Source organism: Hippoglossus stenolepis, chromosome 6, assembly GCF_022539355.2.
Source record: "Hippoglossus stenolepis isolate QCI-W04-F060 chromosome 6, HSTE1.2, whole genome shotgun sequence".
In the NCBI taxonomy this organism is placed as follows: Eukaryota; Metazoa; Chordata; class Actinopteri; order Pleuronectiformes; family Pleuronectidae; genus Hippoglossus; species Hippoglossus stenolepis.
In genome coordinates this window covers 22,085,921-22,109,736 of record NC_061488.1, presented here as the reverse complement: position 1 = coordinate 22,109,736, position 23,816 = coordinate 22,085,921, and the positions used below count along the sequence as shown (strand labels likewise).

Below are 23,816 nucleotides of genomic sequence, written 5' to 3'. Positions count from 1 at the left end.
TTAGCATAATCACATGCCTATACAGTACACTTTAGACTACAAGGCCACATGGAGCTCGCACAGCACCGGTTGGCTTGTGACCGAGAGGTAATGTTGTTACTGTCTTGCACGAGCTGTGACACTTTTAAAGTGAAGATCGAATTTGCAACTATAGCAATGACATGCTGAGTGTGCCTCATTTGTTTAAAAAGGCATATTGTTTTCCTGCTGAACACAGACAGTGGAAATTTGCTGTGTAGCAAGAGAAGTGTGTAACTTTTTCCACTGACTGCATCACATTTCTTACATTTACCTCAACATGAGATGATGATCCCTTAAAAGAACAGCCACAGCTACATTTCTACAGCTACCACCCTGTCAAAGCACAAAAATAACTCGCCAAAACTTTGTCCCAACTGGATCAGCAGTTTCTGACACATTACAGATAATGAGCAAATGGACAATCTGACAAAGACTGGTCCATTTCCCACCATGATTAAATCAGGGCTCAAAAACACAGTCGTTCAGGGGAGAGGTTTTGTATTAAGACTAATCTATTGACTGAAATTCAGAGCAGGTTAGAGGGACAAAAAGTTGTTGCTTTTGCTTGCTGGAAGTTGAACTGCTAAATGTTTCAAAATGAGCAGGATGCTGTGTCCAGAAAGACAATCAGTGTTGAGTCTCCTGACGTCACCAAGAATTAGAAATGAGGACAAATCTATTTTTTCCATCTGTGGGCACCTGCAGTTGTGCGATACATTTTCTACATTTTATAGAGACAGCAAAAAGGAGACGACATGGAGGAAAGTCAGTGAAACAGTAGAACCATCAAGTTTCTTCAACGTTCTGTATACATTATTCCAGTCCAGCCATCGCTTGTAATATTACAAATCAAGTTAGCAGTAGCTTTAACTACCCTCTCAATTTAATTAGTTGGTTTCCCAGTAGCTGAACTAATGCGAGTAAATGCTAATGATTAGCAGTTATAATGTTTACCTTGTAAACACCTTTAGAGTAATTACCACGCTACTATTTACCCATTAACTCTAAACACAAAGTACAGTTGATGGAAATACTAGAGTGAAATTTAAAGGATCACCAAAGAGAGTATAATCTATCCCAAGGGGAACATGAATGTGCACCTCATTTCATCACAATCCACCAAAATGTGTCAAGACATTTCACTGAATTTCAATTTCATGGTGAAATTAGCAAAATAAGTACAACATTATGTTTCAATCCATCCAATCCATTTTGAGTTATTAGAGGATTCATCCTCTGGGGACCCTGCATGTGTCGATAAATGTTGTGGTCATGCATCACAACTTATTCCCAATAACTCTCCTGCCTTTATGATTGCATCGCCTGTTCCCTTCACATTGCATTTCCAGATCACATCCGGGCACTGGCTTTACTCTCTAAGTCACTTTAAACCTCATCACTCAGTGGAAAGTCAAGGAGAGGGCAGAGAGGGATGGCGAAAGAGCTAATGCTTGAGAGAGGCAGACAAGTGGAGCGAAAAAAGCAAGAGTGGGTAAATTAAGGAGGTTAAAGGTTGAAAATTGGAGACAAAAAGGTCAGAAGAGGAGTGGGGGAGACGAGCGATTGGCAGAGCAAGAGATATTAAGCTAAAAGAACGAGCGGAGGGACAACAGGGTTAGCAAAGTGAAAACTCTTTATGTAAATGATGGGGTTAGAGTGAAAGACATGGAAGACAAAAGAAGATGGGATAGCAGAGAGACATAGAGAGAGAGAGAGAGAGAGAGAGAGAGGTGGAGAGTAGTCCAGAGATTTATGGCAGGTTGTTATGGAGCACCGACTGAATAACAGAAGGTGAGACAAGGTGAATTATTCATGAGGATACAGGGCTGTGGAGTGTGTGTGTGTGTGTGTGTGTGTGTGTGTGTGTGTGTGTGTGTGTGTGTGTGTGTATGTGTGTGTAATGTGTGTGAAGGGAGCAGGTGAAACAAACACATGCACACACTTAATGTCTCAGGCACCCTTAGGCCAGCTCATCTATGAGGCAGACGATCTTTCCACAACCTGTTCATTTAGTTCCTTTAGCTTCCTAAGATATTATTCCTACAAAAGCAGACAGAAGCTCAGAGAGACAGCTGTCTATACACCCATTTTATCAGTGAAGATATTTTAACAATATCAAATGGTGTTAAGAATGGCAGTGATGATTTCAAATCACAAGTATGCTATACAATGCTGACTTCCAATACTCTTTATGAAGCATTTAAGAGCTAAAAACATTAAAGATGGGTCGAGAAAACACCAGAGACTGTTCTTCGGTGGCTCATAGGTAGAGCAGGTCGTCCACTAGGCCGGGGATTTGATCCTCCGGTACCAATGTGTCCTTGGGCGAGACATTGAACCCCAAATTGCCCTTGGCAAATGATGTATGATAGAAAAGGTGCTGCATAAAGAATGGCTTTATGAATGTGTGTGAATGGGTGAATGTGACTTGAAGGTCTTAAGAATCTCATGTCAAATGTTTTGCAGTTACTACCCACATTCTTCCTAGTCGCTATAGTGCTGGATTGGAAAAGCCACTGAAACAGCATTTATGTGGCTCTACGTGTGCAATCCCACCTACACTTCAGTTGCTTTGGCCTAAACCACAGTGGAAAATATTACTTTGCTGCATGTAAGATTTAATGTGATTCATACTTTCCACTAATAGGTTAACCAGGGAAAGTCAAATGGATGCACTAGCAGCTTTTGATGATTTGCCATCCTGCCAGGGTGGAGATTCTGGGCTTTGCAGTGTCAGTATGCAGCTAAAATGTATTCAGTTACTGGATATTTCACATTAGGCTAATGTTGGAACTCGCCCCAAACACTGCCCTTTTAGGGTTTTTTGGATTGTTTTTCTCTTACAGTCTGGCTTTGATTCCGTTCTCACTACTAAGAAATTGCTAGCTGGGTTAGAGTTGTCTTCATTTTCACCTACACAGGCAAACTGGATAAATACAGTGAATGCTTTCCAGGCTTACTTGGTTTTAACACACCCTAAACCCATGACCACGAGAATGCTTTTGGCAAGGTGCAAGGTAAAGGCAGGCGGTCCAACCACTGTTGAGCTGAAGCCACACAAACCCACTGAAACTAACACTTCTCATTTCAGGAGCTAGACACTGCGCTTGAATGCTGTGAAATGGTCTATTCTGTTTCAACAAATTAATTAATTAATTAATTAAACAATACCATGCACACCCGACCACAAACTAAAACCTCCAACAATAATTGTTATGGTCAATTCATTCTTTTGAAGGTCCTGAGGGAGCAGGAGCCAATTCCAGACCTCGGACAGGTTGCTAATCTATCACAGGGCTAACATATCGAGAGAACCAACCAATAACACTCGCACCTACAGGCTATTTAGTGTCCAACCTACCCTCGATGTCTATGAGCTGTGGGAAGAAGCAAGACCACCCGGAAGAAACCCATAGACTCATACAGAGAACATGCAAAATCTACTCAGAGAGGCTGACAGATTCAAATCCAGGTCCTTCTAGGTATTGGAAAATAGTGCTAACCCCTGCACCACCATTCCCTTTAGCAAAGCTTATGATGATAAAATCTGAATCAAAAATAACTTTTGGAAGCTACAATCTTAAACACTCACCGAGTTGATGCAGGCCAGCTCTTTGTTTAGAAGCCAGGGCAGGGAGAGTTTCCCTTCTCCTCTGTAGCACGACTGAATCCTCTCTTTAATCTTCTCCTTTATCCGTTTCATCGTGAACAGACACAAAGCGGTCTCCTTGGGTGGTTTGGCTCTGTTCTTCTGACCCTGGGCAAATACAGTAAATAGAACCTCTTCGTGTTCTTCAATACCAAGCGAACGTGCCAAGCGTGCCCCTGGTCGGGCTAAATAAGCATCCTGAACCAAGCGGTATTCCACTCCGTCCTTGGTGCAGCCGATGGGGAACTCAACATAGGAGTAGAACTTAGGATCGTCAACACACAGGCGAACAATTTTAGAGGTGAAGAACTGTTCGCTGCTTGCATCCGGCGAGGTGAGCTGGGTGTCAAGCTGTAAGGTGAGGTAATACACAAACTGCTCACTGTTGAAGCCGTAGATGTAGTAGATGTCAAATGCTGGGAACTTGGAGAGCGTGTCTGAGGGAATCTTGAGCTGCGAGGAAACAAACTCATCCTGGTAGACGAAGCTGAACATGTCTGCATTCTCCTCATTGGACATTAACTTGCGGCTGGACAGGGTTGGGAAGTACTCAGATTTCCCGTCGATGGGTGTGCCGACGAATAGTTTTCCACCCTCACCAAAGATATTCGGCGAGATCACGACACCTGACATGGTGCTTGCTTCAGCAACACTGGATAGATAATGCTCTTTACGGTGGTGAGGCTCACCGAGCTTAAATAAGTCATCCAGACGCAGGAATTGGCATATTCCCTGGGAAGTACTCCCACAGGCAATTAAGCGGTTATGGGCAGCATCAAGTAGCAGGAGTTTATTGACATTAGAGGTTTGCACCAGCTCATGGGGACAGGACTGCACACCAGGTGGAGGGTAACAGCGAGGGTTGTCTGTCACAGGGCCCGTAACATGGTTCCGTAACTTGGTGAGGTTGCTGGACAGCTTGTAGATCCAGTTGACAGCGCCCAGGTAGACCTCGCCGGTTTTGTTGTGCACCACCAAATGTGTGAGACCTCCTTCAGGTGGGGAGAAGGAGAGGAGAGGGGAGGAGGAGGACGAGAGAGTGGAGGTGGAGGGCATGGAAAGGGAGAGGAGCAGAGAGAAGATTGGGAGGAAGAGGCGGGGTGGGTTCAGGTGGGAGGACATGGCAGTGAGGGGAGGGGAGGTGTGAACGTGTGGGTGTTGGTGCATTTCTGACTGTGTAATCCACGTCAGGGTCAGTCAGTGCCTTATAGGACTGCAGGGTACGATGATACAAAAGAAGAGTTTCCAAGCAGCCGACTTCCTCTTCCTTTTTTTCCTCCTTTCTCCGCTGTAGTTTTATAACCTCATCCCCTGATCTTCAGCCTTGACTGCTTTTAGCCCTGAGAAAGAGAAACACAGAAAAATGTTAGCAAACACAGATGTCAATATATTCATGGAGTTGTGTTTTGCACTTCCAGAGATCTGACAAACGGGATTCATTTGTTTGCATGGAAGTGACAGGGAACTTAATATTCGCCCACAGACTCAGAGGCCCTCAGTGCTGAGGTCCAAAAAACAAATGAGGGCACTATCGGCTTTGTTTTATTGACTTCTCGACTTGGCTCGCACTACTCTGCGGAGTGCATCTTTTAAAAGAAGACAGGGCCAAATATTGCTCCTCTGCGTATCGATTGTCTGGAAGCCTTAAAAGATACAGGAGACAAAGTGGAAATACACACACAGAAGTACATAAGCACCTTGAATACACACAAAAACACAACCTGTGACACAGGTGTGTGAAAGCAGGAAAAGGTTGAGGATGCACTCCTAAACAGTGTGCGCATAAAACACACAAATGGAAGAGTAGACCCATTCTACACATTACCCAAATATGAAAACAAGCACAGGGTGAGCCACTGATGTGCAGCATGGTGATAGCAGGTAAACATCCATAAATTACCAGCAGGGCTGCAGGGAGAACTCTACAGTATATTTACTACAGGGCAGCAGAGCAGAGAAATACAGACACCCTGATAAAAAAAAAAAAGAAAGAGGAGAGAGGGAGACAACTGGTTCAACTCCATAAAACAAGAGAAAAAGTGAGAGGGAGAGAAATGAAAGCTATTTGGCTTCATACCTGTTCAATATAAAGTCAGTGGAGATGGGGAAAGATTGCCATGAGTGAAAACTGATAAAAAGAGTGAGGGACAAAGAGAGGGAGGACTGACTATCTTTGAATTTTTCATTCCATTCATCCACCCACCACTTGTGTCTATATCTGCTTATCCAGTTCATCATCACAAAAGGCTTGGGTCTATCCCAGAATGCACTAGGGAACAGGTAAAGTCTTGAAAGTTGTAGTGCAAAAAAAGCAACATTGCTCCAAACACTAAATCATAATAATAATAATAATAATAATGGCTTGCATTTATATAGGGTATTTCACGGGACCTAAGGACGCTTTACATATGTCTGTGAATACAAAACAGAAGAGAAAAGAAAAAGTAATAGTACAAAACAAGATAGAAATAAACAGCAGGGTGGGGCATTAACTGAGGCCACAGGGCTTAGTGAAGAGGTGCTGCTTGAGGATTGATAAATCATCAGCACCATTGTTGCTATTACTTTCTTCTTTGTGTGATGAAGATGATGGATGTTAGCTCAAGTTTTACTCGTGGAAGAGAAACTTTTAAAAAGCATTTGAAGTATGTTTATCCATAATCTTCAATGTCTACTGTCAAAAGTAGAGTTAGATTCACTCTTACTGACAAGTATCTCCAACTGACTGACAAGTGACACACGATGTAAAAAATGAAAAGAAGAAAATGCCTTTAGCTACTGAAATGAACAACAACCTACGAGCTAGCAACCTACATACTGAAAATGAAAAGTTTTGCAAAGATTACAATTTTGCAATCATACCAGCTTTGCCGGATGGGAAATGTTTAAGTATCGTTAGAAGCTTAAAATTATGGTATTTTGAGGAAAATTAATGATGGGACACTTAATACCGACGTTTCCAAGCTGTGTCGAGATTCCAAAGCGCAGTTGTCTAGAGACTCTGCTCTTAAATGTGATTCAAAACGGCCATGTCATGTGACCATGTCTAAGTGACACATCGGAGAAGTGCACATCGTACAGCGGGCAAATTCATCGTACAAATACGATAATTATCATACATCTGGCAACACAGAATCACACTGTCAACATTTATCTTTGACTGTATTTCTGGCATTTTTTTCTTTGCAGGGAATTAGCCATTTTAAGGACAGTTCTCGCCTCTCCATGTGGTAATGATCCACCAAAATGATTCTTCCACCTGACACTGTAGGGGCACCGTTGCAGCATCCAAAAAGTTAGCACCACCCAAGACGATGGTAATTGTATTTTTCCCACTTTAACAGAGCGATTAATGGCTGCAGCCTGACCATTCAGCAGCGCTGACCCAGCACTGTGGAGATAGGTCTGGATATGGAAGACTATACCAAATGCAATCAGCCAAGCAACAAAGTACTCTCTCTCCATTCATTTCCCCTGAATGTTAGCAATGTGCACTGTAATGCATGCTGGTACGGACACAAGATAATATTTGGTTCTTTTTGAACGATTTCTTGTGTCGATAAACCAAAGACTCAAACTAATTGACAACAGGATCCTTATTACAGGCGACTATCTGGATATAGTATTTTTAGTATGTTAGTATTTTTCCTTGATCAGTGTTTGGCTTCACATCCTCAATCTACTGTTATCCAGTTTTTACTAAACCTCATTGTGGTCCATTAATATGTTTACTGATGTCACCCTCAATGGTTATTAGACATATTAGTCTGTGATGACTTCTAACACAAAATAATGTTTTAAAGGCTGTTGGAACCGTTTTACTCCAGCCATGATTTCACATACAGCACTGTGTAAACTTGCTGTTACTACTGCCGTCTCTCGTTCTTCTCTTTCAACGCAACCCCCCCACCCACCCACCCACCCCCCACTCTCTCTCCAACACTTCACTTCTTGTCAATAGCGTCTTTCATCTCCAGCCCAGCCATGATTAGTGGCTCAGATGACGATGCTATTGCCCGTCCCATCAGGACAATACAGCCACTGTTAGCATCTTGGACTCACACAGCCGCACACACAATGTGAACATACGCGTACAGTGGTCAAAAGCGTTTTTTACACACTTTCTCATATCCTACTGAGTTCACCACGTCTCCACACACTCATAGACACAATAGACACAAAACAGACCTGACCCCCCTCACGCACACACACACAAACACACTCATTCTCCACCCATGTACTTGCTCACCAGATCTACACAAGCAGCAACATAGAAGCCTGACAAGAGTGGAAGAAATGGAACATGCCGTACTAACTGACATGCTAAGAGGGACTATTTCTGCTGCATTTTTTTTATCTAACTTTGTCTGATGTATTTTATAAATTCTATAAATAAGTGAAAACTGAGCAGCACATGTGGACAGTGGCACAAAGAGAAGAGAGGAAGGAAGCGGATGTCTTTGAACTGAAAAAGGACTTATTGATTTAATAGTCTTTATTTAATGCCTGAATTAGATCATACGGAGAGAGAGAGGTTGAGTTATGGATAAAGACATTGGTTTAGAAAAGTGACTGTTGGCACAAATACATGCTAAAGAAACTGAGGATATTCTAATTGGGTAAAAAGTTCTTCTTCCTGTTGTCATGCATACAGTCCTAAAAGAGTCTCAAACAGATTCAGTTTTGTGTGTGCTCTACCCAGATTTGTCATGTTTAAATTTACATTTTTCACTGTTTATTGGGCTTTGTGTATATTACTGTATTTTTACACTATGCATGATAATTACACTCTTAAGATTTTATTTAACATTAAAGCAATCTTCAAATATTATCTGTCCAGTCTGAGTTACTCTTTACTCATCAAAAATATGTGACATTAAAATATGACAAAATGTTATTACTTCATATATCATGTCATCTGCATATTATCTGATCCAAGGGGACCTTAAATTATCCAGACCTTCATTTCTCTGAGTGTTTGTGTATATGTGTGTGTGTGTGTGTGTGTGTGTGTGTGTGTGTGTGTGTGTGTGTGTGTGTGTGTGTGTGTGTGTGTATAGAGAGAGAGTCAGGGCCATCCTGAAGCCCACCTGCCACATCACATAAAGCTGTAGGGGCGTTAAGGTTCTGTACCAATCTAATTTATTGCTCTTGGCACATTGACTGCACACAAAGCCACAGACCTCTGCCAAACTCTCACATTTATACACACCGCTTCTTTCACATGTAGATCACATCCATGCCTGCTGGCCTCACTCTGTATGTGTGTGTGTGTGTGTTTGTGCGTGTGTGTGTCAGCATCCAGCAGCTATTCCCTCTCATTTACAATTCAAACACACGCAGACACACGTCCAAACATCGGCCGATACATAAACTGTAAGTACACAAAACATATATTAAACTGTAGTCCAACTGTACAAACCACAGTCAAAGTATAAACATTTACAATAATACCCTTTCCTTTTTAAACACACTTTTTCTCTGTATAAAGTGCAGTAAGGAGAGAGAATGTCGAGGACATGAGCTGGATGTGAACCACTTGGTCCTTTCGTGTGCATTCACGTCCCAGTAGATAAAAGCTAGTGAACCGAGATGTTTGCATTTTATATCCTGTACATTCACCAGCAGTCATTCTGGTTTTATAGCTCCTGCTAAGAGTAAAAGAAAAAACATATTTTGACTTCAAACCAGTTTTCCATGTGACATTTCAAACCTGTGCATTCGGTTCACAACTAATCCACAGGTTTAAACATGGAGAAACCATTTAAAAAACAGAGCCTAGAGCTGGTGTCTCAGGACACAGTCCCCAATGAGAAGCTGTCACACTGTGTGTAGAAATACACATTTCATTACCAAACTATATGCATTTTATTTTTTATTTATGTGTTTCAATATTTATTTAGGCATTTACTCATTTATCTTTATATTATTGAGTTGTTTATTTTTTGTAATTTGACAGTGTTGGTTGTAAGTGTTAGTGATTCAAATAGTCTTTTGTGAAACAAAACACAGGGTAAATTAGTACTAAGGAGCATTGACAACAGAAAGCAGCAGAGACAGCAGAATCTCTGTGTCTCCAGGGATAAACAAACAAACAAAAGATTTGTGATCATGAGAAAAGACAGATGCTGTATTACTGTCTTGATTTCTAATCTTTCTAAAGAAGCGAGAAAATCGAGGGTCTTTTTTTGTCTCTTTTTTTGGTTTATCCGAACACCTGTAAAGATTGAAGTGCTAATGGCTGTGGCAACAATTGAAAGTCTATTTCCAAAGTTCTGCTGCAGGTCTGAATATGGCTCAACTCAACACACTATTCCACACACTAAAAGATTTGCTTGCACTTTTTGACTCTGGGCTTGTTGCAACAGGTGGCAGCAGAGTTAACGGTACACGGCAGGTCAGATCAGGACAGTGGAGGAGATATGAGAACGGCGGCAGCAGGCAGACACACACATGAACGTGAGGAAACTTCTATTTGGAATCCATTTTCCACGAGGCGTGATATTGACATGTGTTAATAGTGCAGACTGTAGTCTACTCACACTCCCCCTCTGCTGACTTTTAAGAGACAGACAGAAATAAGACAAGACGAAGAGGAGGGAGGAGGAAGGGGAACCTGATTAAATATCTATAAGGACATTTGTAAAAAAAAAAAAAAATGAATACAAATTTCCTGTTTAACAAGGCAATCTATATGTATGCATTTAACTTTCTATAAAAATTGTATTGCTTGAGAAGATCATTACATCAAACCTGCTTTCTTAAACTATTTAGTTAAATCTTCATGAGGCCTGCTTCCCCATTGGTGCAGGGAGCGCTGAAAGGGCGACACAGAGGGAGAGCTATGATATTACCTGTGGTGAAAGGGACAGCTGCATGTCACTGTTGTATCTGGATAGTTACTTGTTGTCTTTCAGTGGCTGTTTGGGCTCAGTTATCATCATGGTCAGCAGTTTATAGCTGCAACAGAAGCTATGAGGATATTCACATTTTGTCCAGTATCCAGTGCAAAGTTATCAAGTGACAGATGTCTCTCACTCAGCGTCAAAAAACAATGAGGCTCAAGTTGTAGCACCACAGCTAATCTACTAACAGCCACATTTACTTTCTGTGTACGACCCCCAAAAGCTGCATCAGTTTCGTCTTAGGAGTCCCACTGTGTCAGATTTTGAAAGACGACAGTTGTCAAGTCAAAGCTGATCCACAACTGCAAAGCTTGGGTATAATGATGTCGCTGAACTGATTTAGTTAATTATGAAGAGACTGCCGTGGCAGACAACTCACTACAAAAGCACTGGCTTTAATTTCTTGTATTTTTGTGGGGACTCATGCCCACACCAGGTTCTCTTGACTCAACTGACACAGGGTGATGTCTTTTAATTGCATTATGTCCTTTTCTATCTGTTACGCACATATAATTGGATGACACTGATGACAATATGCCATGTCATCTGCATTAATTGGAGCTGTGCCTTTGCTGGTGTGTGAATCCAATGGAGTACGTGTTGTGTGAGGCTGAATGAATACAGAGAATGTGCACTGGACTGTGTGTGTGTACGTGTGTGTATGTGTGTGTGTGTGTAAGTATGTGTGTGTGCACATGTGGGCTGCTGTACTGCATGCAGTGGGGACACAGTGGTTCATTTACAGTCGCATTCCACAACTGACACACTGACCCCACAGACAGCTGCATCCACACAAACATCAGTGGAGAACTCGGTTTGAACATCGCACTGACTGCACACACACTCACACACACACACACACACACACACACACACACACACACACACACACACACACACTTTTTCAACAAAAGGGATTAGCAGGATGAGAAGATACAATGACTCCACTCCATTCAGAAAAATATTCAAATACACCAACACACACAGAGAGAAACAGATGCTTACATAATGTCGGAACACACGTCCATGCACGTACATTCAGGCATACATTTTCTAAGCATGCAGCCACACACAAACCCAATCCACCCATACACACCCCAATGCATTGGAACGCACACGCCCACAGATAAAAAGACCCACTCACACACACAAACACACACTTACTGTCTCGTCTGACAGGTGCAGCTCAGCCATCAGTCATTAAGACAGTGCAGTAAAAAATCTGCAGTGAACAGTAGTTGAGCTTTAATCACACTTAATCTGACTGAGACTGATCTACAATACACTCACTCTGCCTCTGATCTCTCCACAGTGGAGGGATCAGAGGATGTGTTCAGATAAAGTAATGACCTGACAACTGCAACGGACCAATTACATGAGCGGCATTTAAACATCTAGTGAGTCGGTTTAATTGAATTAGGTTTGGAGCGTTTGGTTTATTTAAATGATCAAGCGTTGTCTGTTTGTGGACTGGTACCTTCAGCAGGCCAGTTGCAGTCCTGCTGGTAAAGAGGGTGATAATGATTATAGCAATGTTGTTAGAGTTTTCCCAACGAAGGTAAACAGTTGAGTCATGCTCCACATATTACGCTTTAGTAAATATACAAATCTGTGAGTGGGCATATTGGTATCTATTGTGTTTTCAGGATGCATTTATGAATACCAGGGAAAGGTAATTACCCAAAGAGGACTCTCTCTTTGTTTTTTTGTTTACAACTGATATTTTAGATCTATTACCTCCTCCAAGGAAGTGTTTGTCTGTGTTTGTTTGTTTTTGTAAACTATTCAATCGATTTCAATGAAATTGTGTGAAGGGGTGGGGCATGACCAGAGGAAGAACCAATCAAACCTTGGTGCGAATCCGATCAGGAGGCGGAACCTGGATTTTCTTTTTCTAACTTTCTTTCACATTGCAATTTGGCAATTTTTTTGTTGATTTCTGAGAGTATAGTTCATGGATCTTGTTGAAAATAATCAGACATGTTAAGGGGACTGATATAAATAAATTAAAAAATCCGGATTAAATGTGGTTTCATACGGAGACTGTTGGGTCTTGGTGGAGGTATAAGCTCTTTTGAGTGCCATTCTAGTAAATCTTCCGAAATCGTTTGGAGGTAGTGTGGAAGTAGTGTACATTTCCCAAAAATAAATTACAGCCAACCAAGGAAATGGAATGAAACAAATATAAATCTTTAAGGTTTTGTGTGTTCATGGCTCTTGAAGCAGAACTTTGAACAAAAATGTCAACAAGGATGAAAGTGACTAATACAGAAAGCATTTGCGCTAAAGATGTATTGTTACCCAACTTTTGAATAAAATAAAATATAATACTGAGTTCTGTTGTTGTTACTTTGAGTGATATCACTTCCATCATGTCACACAAAACCAATAACGCTCTTCAATCTACTCCAGCACAACAAATAATAACTCACATTTTATCGTGGCTGTTGAAACGTTGATGGCTTTGTTTGGATTCTCTATCTGCAGAGATGTCAACAGCAACTTTTTGCCACTGCTGGTTCTGAGTGTGTCGCCACCTCTTTGTTTGAAAAAATATTTGGATTCATCAACTGGCACCTGATGTGTGAGAGTGAGTGTTTTCACACCACTAGTTCTCTAACACTTTACCTCTAAATACACGTGGAGGGTCGGCGGCAGAGCAGCTTTTGAAACTACTTTCACACAAGTAGAAACAAACAAAAAACATGGTACGAATGAATGAGACTTATGTTTTCATAAGGGGCTTGAAATACGAGGAGCGTGATCGGCACAATACACGACCCCAGGTTTATCTCCTCTGCAGCAGGTAGAAATAAGCAGCAGGTCATAACTTGTCTATCAGAGGAAACACCTGACCTTTTATTGACCCCATGACAAACCTTAATACTGATCACCGGATGAAAACCAGCAGAGTGCTGATTGACACTTTTCAAAATTAGCATTCCAAAATCCAATTTAATGACCTTTCCCAAAAAAGGAGAGAGACACGAGGAGCAGCATCAGGTTTCAGCTCTGACTAGTTGTTGTTGAAAACAACAAGAGTGATAATTATGAATGTGAAGTTGTTATAAATGATAGCAGCAACAATTCATGTAATTTGCTCTCTTGCCGAGATTTAGATGAGAAGATCAACACCTCTCTTTCATCTGGTTGTTAAATATGACACTGCAGGCCAGAGGCAGTTAGCTTAGCATAGCACAGAGACAACAAGCAGAGGGAAAAGAGTTAAATGAGCACTAAAGAGCCTGGCAGCTGCTTCACGTTTACGCATGACAGCGATTTTTAACTTCTCAGCAGTAAGTGATAAATGGTTATTTATGTTTAAATCTTTGGTCTGGACTTGGCTGACTTGGATAAGTCAATCCTTGTTGTATTAATCCAACATCTCATTCAAACTAACCATTTCTCCTCTGTTCCTCCCTTTCCTCCTCTCTCTTTGTTAAAGCATTCATTACCAAGGGGATTGCAGGTGTTGCCTGGTAACACGACTGTGATCAGTGTCTACCTGTTGTTCATTTATTCAATGACGATGAAGATTGAACACATGCATGCTGATGGAGATAGGAGTCCATGTTGGTGTTCTGTCTGTGTAGGTTTCAATGACTTTAAGGATGGGACGTGAGCTGCTCTTATCTGTGTCCGGTGGTAAACATTGTAAGCACATCCATCTGCCATCAACTTCTCAGTATAAGCACTTAATTTGACCATTTAAGCTGCTTGAACACATGACACATCCTGTCCCTTTCCTCGGGGGACAGACACAACAAATACACAAACATTTCCTCTACTTACTCGACACTGATTGTCCAGCATCTGCATATTAGCAAATGATTGTGTGAGTGTTTGTGTGTGTGTTTGTGTGTGAGAGACAGAAACACAGAGAGAGAGAGGTTTGCATGTGCTGACAAACCTTAAAAAAGAGAAATTACCCTCCAGTTCCTATGATGGGTGTTGAAATGTGTGTGTGTGTGTGTGTGTGTGTGTGTGTGTGTGTGTGTGTGTGTGTGTGTGTGTGTGTGTGTGTGGGTGTGTGCAAGAGAGAGTGTACACGAAGGAGAGCAGAGTGTGTGTGTGTGTGTGTGTGTGTGTGTAGTCTCCAAAGAGGGGACCCTGCAGCTAAAGCCATTTAGAGGGGCTTTAAGTGCTTGAATAGGCGCAGAAACACAGTTCTTTATCAGGGAATTTGCCGTAGATAATCGAAGCTGGCTCCCAACCGCAGAACAGCAATTTTGCAGTTTAAGAAAATGAGCGGGATGGAGCAATGAAGGATGGAGCGATGGGGAGAAAAAGAAAACAAAAAAGGGAAAGAAACTGCACAGCCCATTCATTGGGTGTCTGGGAAAGGGAAATTGCTGCATTAGAATCAGTTTGTTTGTGTGCACATGCATAGAGAAAAAAAAAGCACACAGGAGAGAAAAAGTGACACAAGGACAAAAGAGGAGAGAGCGAGTTCCCTGCTACTGCTGGTAGGTCTGTGTGCAGACAGATGGGAAACTAAGTGCACACTGTAGTTTCATATCTGGAGGCGGGAAGAATATCACAATCTATCTTGGTTGAGAGACTTTGTGCTCAAGCTGCAATGGAAACCTGCTTCATTGTGCTGCGGCACTGGCTATAAACTGGTGGTCCAAATGTCCAGTCACCATCAGGAGGGTGGGGACGTAACACACGTATCTGACATCGTCTGTTCTGCATGACACTGAGTGGAGCTGGGATAATGACCAGGGTCTTTTTTTAATAAGCAGGTTCTAACCTAGTTGAATGGCGATAACAAGATTTTACCTAACCATGAATAATGTCATTGAATCCTAAATCGATTTAAGTGTTTAAAAGTTGATGAAACAAAACAAGGACACATATATAATTTAGTCACATTTTAGTTGACGCATTGTATTTATTTATCTTGTTGATGTTGTAACTGCATACATGTATCACAACATGAATATGTAATTTATTAATAAATTGCAACCTAGTTTTAAGTGGCCTCCAGTGATCTAATATCGCATTTCCATAAAGTTGGGGTTCTTACGAGAGACAGATTAAAACATCTATTGGCGCTAAGAGGCTGTACTAAGGCATATGAGTGCTTTAAGCTAAATGCAACTGTCAGTGCACAATAACACAAAATACAGCTGAGGGTAATGGGATTGGGATTAAAAACCAAAGTATCAGAAAAGGATTACATTTTGACCAAATGATGGCACGAGATAAAGATCATTCAATCTCAAAGTTGACATGTACAACATTCCGTCAGTCTGCCCAAGAAATGTTGAGATATATCACTGGATTAGAAAAACAAATCTATAGGGTTCATCCTCTGACCACCAACAATGTCTGTACCAAGTTTCATGGCGAGGCATTGAGTAGTTGTTTTTGGTCTCAGCACCAACGTGGTGAACAAGCCAACCAAGGCTGAGATATCCTGTCAGTCTGTAATAAATATCCCAGCTGCAAAACCCTGGATCCTCTCTGCCCAGATAATGGCCATGTTGCTCCAACAGCCCAGTCTGCAAAACAATATTTCTGTTGAAAATAAAGTCTCCGAACCGAAGCCCAGATAACCCCTGATGACATTCCTCTGGTTAATTTTTCAGAGGGAAAAACAAAGTTTGTGGTGAGCCACGTTTTTAAGACATTGTTTCCTGGAGACATTTATTTCCCCCTGAAGGGGTCAGATGATGGACAGGAAGCAGAGAGTAACACGATGCAGCACAGACATACGTAGCCGGACACGGACTTTGCACTCCACCAAATGGCACCTTCACAGTGTGATAGATTACCGTTTTGTGAAAACAATATTATTCTCAAAGCCAACTATTTGCTCTCTGGTTTCAATTTGACTTCATGCCTCATCTGTCCCTGCAGCCAAAACCAAAGTCCCCGTGCTCCACTGTTAAAACTCACTGGTGTACCTGGCTCTGTTTGCTGAGTGTGCATGTTGTTTTCTTTTGGGCTGCCACTATTATATCATTTATAGCTTTTCTGACCCCAGCTCCACATTCACTGTGACCACAGCAATGTTTTTATGGAAGTTTGAAGCTGCCTGTTCTCTACAAGCTTGTTTTACTGTAGAATCGAACCGACACATGGGGTGTTTCTGTGTTTACTGCTGTTCTCTTTGAGAGCAAGCCTCACTCCAGTGTTATTGACGGCTCTGCAGGTTAACGTTTGAAGTCGGCCCTGCAGATTAAAGAAGAGAATCCTCTAAGTCAATGAGCTTTGAGGGGCTTTCATTATCAGCTCTGTGTTACACATACGTTCAGTTACTGAATTCCCCGCATGTGTGGTCATTAACTGCTGAGCACAAGAGGCTTTCCAGTGAAATTTCTTTGTTTTATATTGTTCTAATGTTTTAGTAAATACTATTTAAACTAGAATTGCACTGAGTAGAGCGCAGACCTCCAACAAGGCCCAACAGTCCCCTTAAACTCATTCAAGCTGCACCAATTTATCACATCTATTTATTATTCAATGCGAAAACAGTGAAAACACTATCTGGATCCACCTCCTGGTCCGCATCTGCGCCAAAATTGAATGGGTTCTTCCCTGATCCACACAGCATCCATCCAACAAGATTCATGGATACTCGTTCAGTTGCTTTAGTGTAATTATACTTACAAACAAACCAAAAAGTGGACAGGGGTGAAAACATAACCACCTAAGGTAACAATAGAAAACGGGAAACCCACCATTAATCCATCGAAAGGACTGACAATCTGATGGTACTAATTTACAGTGAACATGCAGTCTGGGAGTTATGTATATATAAGGAAATAAGTCTGTGGATTTAAATGTACAGAACATATTTCAAAGGACAAACCTATAAGAAATATGTTTCCATTTATACAGCAGATTTAGGCGAGGGACATGTTATCTATATTCATAAAATAAGATGCATCCTTTTGACAAGACTGTTAACTTTCCTTTTTTGTCCTAAAGTAGTTCACTTTTATTTGAACTCACCTGTGGGTACAGTCCTGGAAAGGTCCACCTTGCTGACAATGCTGATCTGAGCACAGTCGGTGGGTTTCAATCATTTAAAGAGGTAATCAGAGGTTAAAATAACTCGTGCTGCCGATCATCATGACAAAAGCCATTTGGCTGTGAAGTTTAGCAACAGGAGTGAAATATTAACATCAGCCAGGGGCCAAATGCTGGTAAATTCAAATTTTGAGAATTGCCTACTCTGTCAGCCACTCACCAGCCACCGTGAGAAGGTCTAAAAATTAAGCTGCATGAAGATGAACCTGCTGCTGGCTTCCTGTAGACTGAAAAAGAAGTTTGCATCCTGTGTTCATAGATCATAGGTGTCGTGCAATCTATGAATATCTGCATTATGTGTGCATGTTCAAAGTTTGAGAGTTATGACTCACAAAACTGGGTGTGCCATTTTTGAACTAAATTGTTTTCTTCAGGTGTGTTTATACATACTGTGTTTCTTTGAATTGTCCCTTCAAAGCCTTTATGTGTCATCCTACTTGGACTGTGCTCTGTCTTTTATCTGATAATATGACCATACACATACAGACAACTACGATTACGATACACACAGGAGTAACTGCTCTTTGTGCTGCCTATATTGCAGATGCCAAGCTTTCAGAGCAGAAATATCCCACTTGATTAAACACTTGAATCAGCCACTCGCACACCTTCAGGGACCCACATCTACACACACGTGCGCACAAAGACATATGCATACTTTAGGGCAGGAGGGGGCATCCAAAAAATCACTCTAGCAACCACAGCCAAAGCATATTTCTGTGCATCAGAGATTGAAGCAGGGAAGCAGCGTGTGTGTGTGTGTGTGTGTGTGTGTGTGTGTGTGTGTGTGTGTGTGTGTGTGTGTGTGTGTGTGTGTGCGTGTGTGTGTGTGTCAGAGAACACCGTGTGCATGTGTGTGTCATCTATCCGTATGTCTCTCCTCTGATGTGACCTTTACACACAAATATTTTCTTCCCGCCCTGCCAGCAACACAGCTAACACAATTACACTGGGCTAATGAACAGAGGACCCTGATAAAGTGGTGCAAACCCACAGATACACACACCAACACACTTCCTCCATGCATATCAATCTGCCTGTAAAGGCTACATTTGCATCTTTAACATAAATGAAAGTGCTTATTAAAGTGCACACGGCAGTTCAGATCAGATGGTGGAATAACTCGTCTATTTCCGCAGCGTTTAACCCCTTGCTCTCCTTCTCCTCTCTTCTTTCAAATCCAACCCTCCTTTCTCTTCTTCTATCCGTCCACAAAGGTCAGACGAGTAAATCAGCTCACTGATGTGGGGGTTTTCTTCAAACTGAATCTCAGGGGACGTCTTCAAATTGCTTGTCCAACAAACAGCTAAATATTTAATTTACAATCAGATAAAACAAGACAAAAATAGCAGATTCTCACAGTTTAGAAAATGAAACTGGTGAATGAAAATCTTTTGGGTTAATGAAAAGCATCAGAGTGGCGAAGCATATCTAAATAAGAGACAGATGGCGACTCTAATCTTATTGACTGCAAAACTGATGCATTATTGCATTACATGATGTCATTGTCTGACTTCATAGTGAGGTGAAGATGACATCATTCCTACCATGAAGGTCACAAATCATTCATAGATCTATATAAGCTTTAGGTCGGGTCTACTGTTCTATAGGAGGCAGAGAACGCTTGAAAATGTATTTTTTTACTTTGCACGACGTCCTTTTCTGACTTCCATGTCACGTCTTTGATGTTACTTGTCATCTCTCTCTCTCACCACACACACACGGACACACGCACACACTTCACACGCACAGGGTGAAAACATGTGCCTGCTCCCGGCTGAGCCAGTGTGCAGAGCAATAAATGACTGATTGTTTATTAACACTCTTTTCCTGTAGTCGTTCAATCAACTAAAGCACATAAAGTTATTCTTCAGTATGGAAAATCATAAATGGCCATTTAAAGCATCAATATACATTCGTAGGCATATATTTGATAAATACCACAGTATAATCTCAATGATAATTCCATCTCAGAATTGTTTTTACAGCAATAAATTTATAACGCTGCAAGGAACCAAATCTCCCTCACTTGTTTCAATGAGACTGAGAAGCTCTTAACCTGAAATGAGCCCAGTGTGACATTTTGATTACATTTCACACCGGTATAAATACATTTTCCCTTTCATTAGCAGGAGCAATAATATTCGCTAAATGCACTCGAGAGGCTTTTCTGCTGTAATATAGGAATGAAGGTGTTCATAGGCTGGTTGCCAGACTTTGGTGAGAGGACTTCAAACAAGGAATAACCACATAATGATTGTCTTGAATGTTTGTTTTGCACCTCAATTCTTGTTTGTATATCGTAACTCTGATTGTCTCATGTTTTACCTGTTGAACTTGTACTGTGTGTTTCTGCCTCTCTTGCCAGCACGCCCTTGAAAGAGATAAAACAAATATATACAAAAAAAATGTCTATTCTATGATATTAATTTACCCCCACATAAGATGTTTGTTTTGTGACAATTTTATCGTTCAACTTTATTTGCCCAACTCAACACTGTGTTACATCACACCTGTGGTTCTACCTTGTTTTGCTGTATTTTTGTGTTTCCCACACATTTTTTACTTCCTGTCTTTTCCCTCCACTTTGATTATTTGTCCGGCCTTGAATAGTTTCAGCTTTTCACAATCACTCTTGCCTTCACCATGTATTCAGGCTCACTCGTTGTCAGTTCATTTGCTTTAGTTCATGTCCAACTAACTATTAACCAGTGTATCAGCTTCATGTTGCTGTACATTTCCCCATGAATCCCATGAAGCGTTACCTGCTGTCTGAACCTGTTTTTTTGCAGTAAACTTATGAAAGGTTCCTTAGTTGACCCTACTTAGTTGTGTGTCTACACTAATTATTGTTCTGAACCTTCGTTGTGACACAATAAGCTACTTCAGTCCACGAAAATCCCTTTTCCACTCTTGAAGGAATGTTTAAATATACAGCATATATCACTGCTCTTGTATGATCAGTGTCCACAGAGAACATTTATGACCTCCCTCACTTCCCGTCATAATATATTCTCGCACAGTGGTTGTCAGAGTGGTCCTGGTAAGCCCCAGGTGTTCCTGGGGGTGGAGGGGCGGGGGGCCCACCAAACTTAATTATACTTTAATTCAATTCTCTGGAAATGTTTCCAGTTTGAGAATGTCAATTCCATCCAGGTGTCACTTTCGGCATCACCATAGTCACATTTACATGTTGGACGGATACACAATCCACTGCAGCCAAATTCGACAGTAAATTAACAACAGACCTCTTTTCCATATGGGATCCCTGGAACGGAATCTTATCAAATGGGGGTCTGGAGCCTAATTTGTCTTTACTCAGGGGTCCGTGACATAAATCATTGAAAGAACCCTGCTCTAATTTAATTCCTGATCAATCTGCATGTGCATTTTTGACATGAGATTACAGTCGCAGAGGAAGAGGGCGAATCTGTGAGGCGTCTCATTGGCCTGATTGCAGTTGGATGTGGTCTGGGCTGCTGAATCTGGTTCTGATTATCACGTCTTAGAATTGACAGCATTCCAGCGGTGCTGCAAGGCCACGGCCTCACAGGAGGGAAGAATTTAAACGTTGTGCACATGTTCCTCTCATCATATAGATCTTTATTTGACAGGAAGAACGGACCTGATGGTGGTGTGTACATGGTTGACGACTTCTGAGCCAAATGCTGGCAACCATCAGTTCTGCTGAGGATCCTTTGTGCCAGTAGCTGGATCCCTACCAGCTCCAGAGCTGCTGCTCTGCAGCTGAACCTGACCTCTGACCTCCCTGTGGGTGAGTAAAAAGAGAATTTCCCCCCAAGGAGCAATAAATACTGTTTGAAACAAAGTGACGAGTATCTGCCAGGAGGGAGCTTTCACACCTAGTCCTGTTTGCTTAAGTCAAAACAAACTCTGTTGGACCAAGACCACCAGAAAAAAGGGGTTTTGGTCCAAGTCCATTCAGGCGATGGCATAGTTTGTTTGTGCTCTGAAAACCAAATGGACCAAACACAGGATTGAATGATAGAAGATATGTGATTTTCAGTGTTTTCAGTGTTTCCCATTAATTGTCTAGACTGTGGCGGTCTGCAACATTTTAATTTGTCCCAGCAGAGTTTCACAATGAACCAAGAACTTTTTTACTCCTGTCATAACATTAGAGATCTCTTGGTGTGTGCAGCGCTGTACGCCACATGCCTACTCAGAATGAGCTACTGCATGCTACCATGTACTCACACTATGGTCCATAATGTTTTTACCGTCCACGCAGACATTCAGACCTGATAGTTTCAGCTGCAGTTGCAAACAAAGCAGTTATTTATTTCACCTGGCAACTTATCTTTCACTCTTGGTCTGTGTAGCTGTCACTCGGGATCTGTTGCACGTGAGAGTGACATTTGTGCATGTGCACCCCCATTATGAACATTGATTGAATACATTCTGTGGGAAGCGCTTAATAAATCCAACTGTTAATAGCTGAATCGAATACCAGGCACCCTGCCACAACTGGTAATAAGTGCAAATATACAACTCCACGAATGACAATGTCAGAATAGGTTAAAATGAAAACCACTGCACATTGAGACCTTAAAGCTTCTAGGAGCAGAGTTCGCCTTTAGTGCACATTTACTACTACAACCACAGACCACACCACACAGACTTTAGGGAAATCCTTGTGCCTCTCACCACTTGCTGTTACAAACACCCACTTCAATAACTCAGCATATGGATTTTACACAGAGCCAGTTGTGTGTACTGATGTTGCTCTTGTTAATATAACATCTTAACCCAAAACCCTGCAGCCACGCTCTCTGACTGTGTGTGTGTTTAACTCAGGCGTGAGGACTTGAAGGCCTGCCGACAGCTTGCTGCATTTGTGCAACTCAGCCATAGATATTCATGATTCGCTCTTGTTAACCTTAAAGCGATATCTCAGCTGGGTGCAGCCATGTGCTGTAGATCTTGGCAGCCATACGCCCATAGGGGTTCATAAATAATTAGCCACATATGTTTGCCGTCCTGGTTGCATTAGAGGAGAAATGATAAGGGAGCAGTTCAAAAAAAAATTAAATAAGTGATACAAATTTAATGAAATAATAGTTTTTCAATGCATAAATGTGTATCAAATACTTAAAGAAAAATAAAGAATACCATATTGTAGGCTATATGAGGCTTAAAATAAAAACAGTGACAAGCTGAAGTATTGTGAAATGTAACAGTTTGAGAGCAGTGATGAAAAAGGTCAGCGGGGGAAAACCACACACCCCAGGCACAGCTAATGTTGACCGGTTGGTGCAGGTGATGCCAGGAACATGTTGGAAAATGAAAATACACTCCTACAGTGAAATATCACTGTCGCTCATATTATCCATCCACAGCCAGAGACCTGCTGCTGCTGAATAAATATTCAGTCATACTATATTACAGCTCGTGCCCTAGTGATACTGCTGTTGAACTGTTTTTCCTCTCAGGCATGTGGAAGGGACACCCGTGGGCCTGAGGGTCAGATAGGGCGTGAGAGCACAGAAAGGCCTGGCTGGGAGAAAGAGAGAGACAGACACACGGACGGGGACTGAAGGGATTGTGTCTCATGTGGATCTGCTCCAAGGCAGCAATCCAATACTGTAAACAGAGCGTCTCCCCTTAACCTGGGGGCCGTGACCCCCAGAGGACACAGAGAAGATTTTCAGAGGAGTTCACAAGGTTGTTTGTCCACAGAGACCAGTCGTTCAGTCTTCTACCAAAATCCTTAAATCTTGCTTTTCTGAAGTTGTAAAAAGATCTTCTCCTCTGCTACTTCCTGTAAAACTTTGACTCTTCAGTGGTGACCTCATACCAACCATTGAAGTCAGCTTAATCTCTTCAGGAATGACCGGACGCCAACTCTCTGCCTTATTTCCTGCCATGTCTCTACTGGCATCAGCTAATAAAATAAAAGAAATACCCAAACATAATAACAATAATCATTTTGAAGATTCCAACCTTTTTTGTTTTATGAGACAGCAATTCTCTCCATAACTCATTTCTTTCTCTGTCAGATATCACATCTCATGATGCAGTTTGAACAGGAAATATATAAAGGGGGTAATGATACTGTCTCATGGGACTTGGAGTGAAAATATTTGACCACTGATCTTTGAGGAGTCTCAGTGACTGCCAGCATCACATCTCTCTGTTTCTGCTTAAAGATACAGCCATTACTTACAATACCACTATCA

At 41.6% G+C, this 23,816-nt stretch overlaps 1 protein-coding gene across 2 annotated transcripts in view; it reads right to left on the bottom strand.

Moving 5' to 3' along the window:
- Window positions 1-23,816, bottom strand: part of LOC118110684 (plexin-A1) — a 263,371-nt gene that overhangs the window by 221,317 nt on the left and 18,238 nt on the right. For both annotated transcript variants that reach the window (XM_035158633.2, XM_035158634.2), the window contains exon 2: window positions 3,614-5,010. In XM_035158633.2, the coding sequence (XP_035014524.2) occupies window positions 3,614-4,837 (1,224 nt within the window). In that variant the 5' untranslated portion in view covers window positions 4,838-5,010. The remainder of the gene's footprint in view (window positions 1-3,613; window positions 5,011-23,816) is intronic.